Source organism: Dipodomys ordii, unplaced genomic scaffold, assembly GCF_000151885.1.
Source record: "Dipodomys ordii isolate 6190 unplaced genomic scaffold, Dord_2.0 Scaffold41, whole genome shotgun sequence".
NCBI classification, from domain to species: Eukaryota; Metazoa; Chordata; class Mammalia; order Rodentia; family Heteromyidae; genus Dipodomys; species Dipodomys ordii.
In genome coordinates this window covers 1647047-1655715 of record NW_012267257.1, presented here as the reverse complement: position 1 = coordinate 1655715, position 8669 = coordinate 1647047, and the positions used below count along the sequence as shown (strand labels likewise).

General features: G+C 41.0%; 1 protein-coding gene across 1 annotated transcript; it reads left to right on the top strand.

The window, feature by feature from the left end:
- The first annotated feature begins 297 nt into the window (after positions 1–297).
- Positions 298–5989, top strand: Gzma (granzyme A (granzyme 1, cytotoxic T-lymphocyte-associated serine esterase 3)). Its single transcript, XM_013018673.1, has 5 exons — positions 298–413; positions 1094–1238; positions 3278–3419; positions 3608–3877; positions 5765–5989. The coding sequence occupies exons 1-5, from the start codon at positions 341–343 to the stop codon at positions 5924–5926; spliced, it is 792 nt and encodes a 263-aa protein (XP_012874127.1). The 5' UTR covers positions 298–340; the 3' UTR covers positions 5927–5989.
- The last annotated feature ends 2680 nt before the right edge of the window (positions 5990–8669 follow it).

The following is an 8669-nucleotide window of genomic DNA, read 5'->3' as shown; positions in this document are numbered from 1 at the left end:
TTTGGGTATTGAAGATTGTATTGCCACTGATGAGAAGGTCTTCAAAATCTCAGTGAGACGTCTCAAGTGCTCTGTGCTATGGTCATGAGGCCCCCAGGCACCTGACAGAATCACAACCTGCCCTTCAATGAGCCTAGCAAAGGAAGCGATGCCCTGGTGCCATCGACCAGGCACCAATTCACTGCTCTTACTCACTTCTGTTTCATTTTCTAGTATGAAACCTGGAAATTTAAAAGAAAGAGAAGAAAGGAAACCACATCCTTTCCTTTCAAGTATAAAGGTAGAAGCAACCAAGAACAAAAAGCAGATTTTGGTGTTGATTAATGTAGTGACACCAGCCATGATGAGGAACTCCTCTGCATTTCTGACATCATCTCTCTTGATTATCACATTTCTCCTGCTCATTTCGGAAGGTAAGACTGACTCTTGTCATTTCCAAACATTACCACTAAATGAAATGCAACAGATTTTCACTGAGCTTTTGTTAATATTACTTTATTATGCTAATAGAATGTATTTTTCTCCCAGGCTTAACATAATTGACATTGTATTTGTATTCCACATAATTATTTTAGGGGGAAAATATTTTAGAAGAAAATACATCTTTATTTATTTTAGAAGAAAAAGATTTCTCATTTATAATTCCTTTCCAAAAGATAACAGAACTGTTTCAGCTTCTTGCTGGTGATATGTAGAGCAAAAAATTCTTTAGAAAGACTGTAAAAATGGGTAAACAAACAAAAAGATACTCAAGTCATGAAAACAAGTTGTACCTTCCAAGAAAGAAGGAATAGTGGCTTCATCAGTTCTCTCTCTCCCCTCTCTCAAGGAAGGAAGGAAGGAAGGAAGGAAGGAAGGAAGGAAGGAAGGAAGGAAGGAAGGAAGGAAGGAAGGAAGGAAGGAAGGAAGGGAGGAAGGAAGGAAGGAAGGGAGGAAGGAAGGAAGGAAGGGAAGGAGGGAGGGAGGGAGGGAGGGAGGGAGGGAGGGAGGGAAGGAAGGAAAGCTCACGAGGCATAGTTGTTCTTGAAACATAGCTTTATGAAGAGCTCTTTGGGGTGGATACTGACCTGATTTGCCTTTTTCTACTGAATAGATGGCTGTGTACAAATCATTGGAGGAGATCAGGTAATTCCTCATTCAAGACCCTACATGGTCCTACTTAAACTCCATAAGAAAAGGTTCTGTGCTGGTGCTTTGATTGCAGACGACTGGGTGTTGACTGCAGCCCACTGTGCCCTGTAAGTGCTTGGCTTTTAAAACTCATTTGTAGAGATATTCTAATTTGGGTTGATAATAAAAAAAAAAGAGTCTATCTTACTAAGCCATGGGAGATTCATATGTATTTCCAGGTCTCTGGCAACTTACTTCAACCCTAAAACAACTTAAGCCCAGACCTGCCCCCAAATTATAAGGCCAAGGAGAGAGCAGAAAGAAGCCACAGCTCTTCTGAAAGTCTCCTCTAGACATTCAGGGCTCATGGCCTGAAAAGTGGTTAGCACACACAAAATGGTCAAAGTTGTGTACTCCCTCCGGGGCCTGGGAACAGTCCTCAAGTAGAGAAAACTTATTTCCAATGCCTTCTCCTACCCTTCAGTGAATGACTCTCATTCCTTCAGCCATCCTTTAGTCCCCGTCAGCTACACCCTTGAAGCCTCTTCCAGGCTAGGTCTTTTCTTCACCTTGAAATCATGCCTCTAAATTTGGACTATCCAATAGGATAGCCATGTGTGGCTATGCAAATTTAAATTAAGCTGAACAAAATTACAAATCTAATGTAAATGTGGCCACTAGCCACATTTCAACTCCTTAGTAGCCACATGTGGCTAGTGGCTATTCTATTGGACCATGCAGATTTATAGAGCGTCCAGAGTAAGCCCTACTGGAAAGCATGGATTTAAGTGATCTCAATCTCAGCTGTTGTAATGGAAAGAAGCAGGTGTGACCATGAGGAAGTATGAACTATAATAGGTCCTGAATGATAACAGGGTGTTTTGCATTAATACATCAAAGAATATTTTTTAACAAAAATTAAACCTTTGGGGCCCTTGTTCAAGCCACCATCTCTGCAATGAACACACACTTTGTAAGACATAAATAGGGTGCTCTTGTGAGCAATCTATTTCTGGAAGTTTTCTCATTCATGATGAATTAGCTGTTCTCTTACGAAGATCCCAAGTGCTGGGCTAGAGCACTGGCTTAGCATGCACAAGGCTCTGGTTCCAGCCTCAGAACCACAAAAAAAAAAATCACCTCAATGACCACTTTACACATATTAGGTAGAAAACATTCTTTTTCTTTTTCTTTTTTGTCAGCCATGGGGCCTGAGCTCTGGACCTGGGGGCTGTCCCTTAGCTCTTCAGTTCAAGGCTAGTGCTCTACCACTTGAGCCACAGCATCACTTCCAGCTTTTTCGGTTTATGTGGTGCTGAGGAATCAAACCCAGGGCCTCATGCATGCAAAGCAAGCACTCTACCACTGAGCCACCTTCCCAGCCCCAGCTATAAACATTTTGCTTCTATCTCTACAGTACTGAGATCTCTGATCTGTGGCCTAATTCTCAAAACAGGATGAAGGGGAATGGTAGATAACACAAGACCAGGTTTGCTGCCATAAAATTCTCTTGTTTATCAATGAACTTAGTTTTTATAAAACAAGCTGGTCGATGTGACAATGTGATTACCATGGTTTGGATATGTTCATTACCCAAAGGTTCATGTGCTAGAATACTGGTATCCAATATGACCCTACTAAAGGTAATGAGCTCTTTAAAAGGCGAATGAGTCATGAGGGATTAATGGCAAAGGGTCGAACACAGGCTTGAGAGTTACATAGTCACTGTGAGATCAGGTTGTTATAGAGCAAGTTTAACTTCTTTGGCTCATTTTCTTGCTTCTATTAATTCCCTGCTCTACACCCACCCACTTCCCTTCTACTTTTCTGCCATGAATTGCCACAATATGAGATCCTCAGAAGAAGCCAAAAAGACACTGATACCTTCCTTAGACTCCGGCTCCAAGAACTAAAAGAAACTTCTCTTCTTTATAAAGTACCCAGCTTTGGGTATTTTGCTATAGCAACATAAGATGTACTAAGACAATGATTATAATGGATTTCTAAACATCTTACTTTTTACCCTTTAGAGCACACGTTTTCTTTCAAGACACAAAGGCTCTCCAAAAGAGCATTTACAAATGACACTATCAAATGCATCAACCCATAATATTCTCAGCTCCTGATTAAAAGATAAACCCAGTAAATGCTTTTGTGTCTATTCCAGGACCAAGACATCTGAGATTATTCTTGGGGCTCACTCAATGAGCAAGAATGAGCCAGAAAAACAGAAACTGTCCATTAAGAAAGAGTTTCCCTATCCATGCTTTGATCCAGATACACATGAGGGTGATCTGAAACTTATACAGGTGTGTACCTTCGATTGTCTTCTCCAGTTGCAGGACCTCTAACAGTGTGGGCCCCTACATGGAAAACTTTCCTTGCTGCTCCTACCGATATAAACTTATGTAAGGTGTCTGATTGTTGGGCTAGAATTTATGCTAAAATGTTAATATTTGTCTCATTCTGTTAACTCTTTATGCTTGTCTTCTCACAGCTGAACAGAAAAGCAAAAATTAACAAAAATGTGGCTATCCTGAATCTACCTAAACAGGGAGCTGATGTAGAAGCAGGAACCAAGTGTCAAGTTGCAGGATGGGGCATAACTAATAATAAGTCACCTATGTCCGATACTCTGAGAGAAGCGAATATCACCATCATAGGCAGGAAAATCTGCAACGATCACCAGCACTATAATTTTAATCCTGTGATTGGATTGAATATGATTTGTGCAGGAAGCCCCAGTGGTGGAAAAGACATATGCAATGTAAGTAAGCTAAGATGATCCCATGCGTTAGCTGTGAAGAGTAAGACATACAGATACAGACCAGTAATGTCAGGCTGTATCTTGGCCTGGCATTAGCTTAATAGGGTCCCCTTGCTTCTTGAAAGAAGTCTGACAAAAAACCTCTAATTTACTCAACTTAAATGAGTCACTAAAAATAAGGTGACTGAGAGTGCATGATTTACTACATCTTCTTGGTTTTATTTTTTTTTAAATACTTGTCATTTTTTTTTTTTTTTTTTTTGGTCGTGGGGTTTGAACTCTGGGCTTGGCTGACCCTGCGCTCTTCAGCTCAAGGCGAGCACTCTACCTCTTGAGCCACAGAGCCAATTCCAAAAATACTTGTTTTTCATATTACCATATATGTATCTACAATACAAAGGCATGAAGCAGAGCTGAAATCAGCATTGCTCAAAGGCCTTTGGTCTCATATCCCGCCTCAGCATCATCCTGAAAGTCCACCTAGCCTGGACATGTTTGAAAACCTGCCATTCTCAAGAATGGCTGAGGACCTGAGATTGGACCCACAGTATGCTAGAACTGTGCTGGATACCCCATAAACAACCCCTATCCATGGACCACACCAGGGAACATGTCAGCCTCCATCCCAGAGTGCCCAGAGAAAGGAAGGGATTAAAGACAGGGCCCTGATTCAAGACAAGAGTAAAATAAACACTGCACATTTTTTAATTTTTTTAATTTTATTCTATTGTAAAGATGCTGTCCAGAGGGGAACACTACACATTTTTAAGCTCTGGGTACTGACATGATATTTCTTTTTAGGATCCAAAGAGTTTTGGGGGGAAGGGGGGTCCAGTCATGAGGCCTGAACTCGGCCTGGGCGCTATCCCTCAGCTCTTCAGCTCAAGGCTAGCACTCTACCACTTGAGCCACAGCACACTTCCAGCTTTTTTTCTTTTTGCTTATGTGGTGCTGAGGAATCAAACCCAGGGCCTTATGCATGCAAGGCAAGCGCTCTACCACTGAGCCACCTTCCCAGCCCCAGGATCCAAAGATTTTAAAGAGTTTTATTGGGTAGGTGTAGTGTACCTGGTTTGGGAGCCACCAAACCAGGTTGAAGGTCTCTGTCATATCCAGGAATCACAAGCAACCTTTAGGACCAAGGCTAGCCAAATGGTAGGAAAAGATGGCATTTGTTTTCGGCACCCTTCCACTTTCTCTTCTTTTCCCTCCCTTACCCACTTTCTCACATTCTCTATTAGAAAACCCAGGAGCGTAAATGTCCTGCTTTTGGACCTCAGATTCAACATCATCCTTGGAGGCTAGGCCCTACCCAGAGCCCCCTCTATCATGAAGCTTAGCCAGCCTTCCCTGCCTTAGAGTCTAAGAGACTCGTTCTGAAAATACCAAGCACTATACTAAGCAGCGAAAAAATGATTATGGGAGGACCTCAAGTTCTCGCAAGGATTTTTCATTTCATATACCCCTAAGACCAACTTTTACTCCAAAGGGGCTATTTGATTTTGTTTCTTTGAGAAGATCATTTATCTGCTAGAAGGACTGGAAAACCTAATTCTCATTCTTTGCATTATTGTGTCGTTTTCACTTTATGAAGTATTTTGAGGAAATAAATAGGAAAGGTTGCCTTTCTAAAAGCAGAGACTCAAATCTCAAAATCGGTAGATAACAAGTTTAACTTCAACTTCCACTGGTTTGTAAATGAACACAGAAATCACTTTTAAAACAGTTAAACATTTCTTAACATTTTTTTTATTTTCTCGAGCACTAATTTTCAGTAAAGTCGAGGTTTGTCTTTTTATTAGTAAATGCTGTAGAGACCCTCCTGGTTTGCCTATGGTCAGAATCCAGCCTGATCCCCTGGCACCTCCACCCTCTTTGCTTCCCCAGGGAGATTCTGGAGGCCCACTGCTATGCCACGGCACTTTCCGAGGCATCGCTGCCTTTGGCCGGAATGGGAAATGTGGGGACCCAAGAGCACCTGGTGTCTACACGCTTCTCTCAAAGCACTATCTCAAGTGGATCATCAAGACTATGAAGGGGGTATCTTAAATAATTATATTTCCTTTGCTGTCATTTCTTAACTTTATCACAAATAAAAATGCATATGCCTGACCCTGTTTCTTTCCTATAACATTCATGGGTGGATCCATAGCAACTTTATGAATAATGCAAGGGGGAGATTGGGGAAGGAGTTTCACCAGTGTCATTCATACATTGAGTGATGGGAGAATGTCTCTCTCAACTACTCACTACCTCAATGGGACTTAGCAGGATAGATCAGTCCTGCTTAGTAACAAGCATGGGGTAGGGGAATGGGCAATTCTGTGGGGTCTAGAACATTCAGGAAGAAAAGAAATAAGTCTGCCCTTCAAAGGTTGTTGTTACATGTTCACACTTTCTAGTCTCATTTATATGCCAAAATTAGGCTCTGGGAGAAACATATCAGAAATGACTAAGAGCATTTTGTAAATACAAATAAGAAATAGATATTAAAGTTCCAGAAGAAACAAATTAAATGCTTGACCAAACAAGAAAATTATACAATACAAAGTCAGCTTTGTTTCTTAGCAGTCTGCATTTAATCAGCAAAAAGCAGGACAGGAAGAATGACTTAAGTGATAGAGTGCCAACATAGCAAGTGCAAAGCTCTGAGTTCAAACTCCTGTTCTGCAAAGCAATAAAGGGTTGTTTTGCTTTTGTTCTATTTAATAAGGCACATCAGTCTGGTGTAAAATTAAGTTTTTTATTATTATATAGTTATACAAAGTGGCTACAGTTCCGTAAGTAAGGTTAGAATTCAGTTTCTTTTTTAAAAATGTTAACAAGAAAGGAGCACAGCTTAGACTGGTTAATATGCTAATCACTGGCTTCAAACATAGCTGCCCAACAGACTCACCAGACTATTTAAATTTAGCAGTGCCCAAAATCCATCCAGAGATTCTGATTGAATTGCTATTTGGTAGGTCCCAGGACAAAATATTCTTTATATGAACTCCCCAACAATTCCAATATGCAACCAGAGATGAGAAATCCCATATAGAAAGTGACATCTGGTACTGACTTCTTCAAGATACTCTGGCAGGCACCAGGATAATAGTCTAGACACCTACTATAATCCTGAGTTACTTAGGATTTTAACTGCAATAAAAGGATGGAATATTCCCCAGTGGCAATACATTTTACAAATTTTGAATTCATTCATTGCTTGTAGAAGTACAAATTAGTTTCTCTTTCTTGGCAAAATTATACATATCTATCAATACAATATACACACACATATGTATGTGAGTGTGTGTGTATGCATGTGTGTATCCTCTAATCTAGCAATTCCACCCTGAGTATATGCCACACAGGAATAAGTGCTTTTATCCACCAAAGATGTGTTTGATAATACACAAAGCTTTATTCTTTTTTTTTTTGGGTGGGGGTCCGGTCATGGGGCCTGAATTCTGGGCCTGGGCGCTGTCCCTCAGCTCTTCAGCTCAAGGCTAGTGCTCTACTACTTGAGCCACAGCGCCACTTCCGGCTTTTTTCTTTTTGCTTATGTGGTGCTGAGCAATCGAACCCAGGGCCTCATGCATGCAAGGCAAGCGCTCTACCACTGAGCCACCTTCCCAGCCCCACAAAGCTTTATTCTTAAAAGTCAAAACTGGAAATAACTCAAATATTCGCTCATGATAAAATGAACAACATTCATATAATAAATATCAAAGAAAAAGAAAAAAACTACAGTTCAACATAGACTCAACGTATGAATATTGCATAGAATATTCCATTCATCTGAGGGTAGCATACGAAAATTCTCATCCATCATTTATCAAGGTCAGAATAGTAGAGTTCGCTATATAATACTCACTATAAAAAATTTACAATCATTATATAAAATCACTATAATAGCAATTGTTTCTAGAAGAAACAAATTAAATGCTTGGCCATTTAATGAAATGCTAGTTCCCTGCTAGCAGGCAAAGGTAAAGATGCTTTTAGGATACCAGAAATGTTCATATCTTTGTTTAGATGGTAGTTACACAGTTTCATAACTATACACTTAGGATTTATGTGCTTTACTTATATGAATTGTCACTCATTGATTCACTGAACCAATGAAAAGAAAGAGCTAGAGTTGGGTGCTAGTGGCTCATGCCTATAATCCTAGCTAATCAAGAAGCTGTGATGTGATGATCACAGTTCAAAGCCAGCCCAGGCAGGAAAGTCCCTGAGACTCTTATCTCCAATAAACCAGTCAGAAAAGGCTGTAAGTGGCTCAAGTGGTAGAGCACTACTCTTGAGCCAAAGAAGCTCAAGGACAGTGCCCAGGCCCTAAGTTCAAGCCCCAGGACTGGCACAAAAAGAAGGAAAGAAAAGAGAAAAAGAGAAAAGAGGGCTGGAAAGGTGGCTCAGTGTTAGTGCCTGGCTTGCATGCATGAGGCCCTGGGTTTGATTCCTCAGCACCAAATAAACAGAAAAGGCCGGAAGTGGCGTTGTGGCTCAAGTGGTAGAGTGCTAGCCTTCAGCTGAAGAGCTGAGGGACAGCACCCAGGCCCAGAGTTCAGGCCCCACAACCAACCAAAAAAAAAAAAATCCAGGCGTCAGTGGCTCATGCCTGTAAATCCTAGCTACTCAGAAGGCTGAGTTCTGAGGATCACAGTCCAAAGCCAGCCCATGCAGGAAAGTCCATGAGACTCATCTCCAATAAACCAGTCAGAAAACCAGAAGTGGCGCTGAGGTTCAAGTGGTAGAGTGCTTTGAGCTGAAGAGCTGAGGGACATTGCAAAGGAAGGAAGGAAGGAAG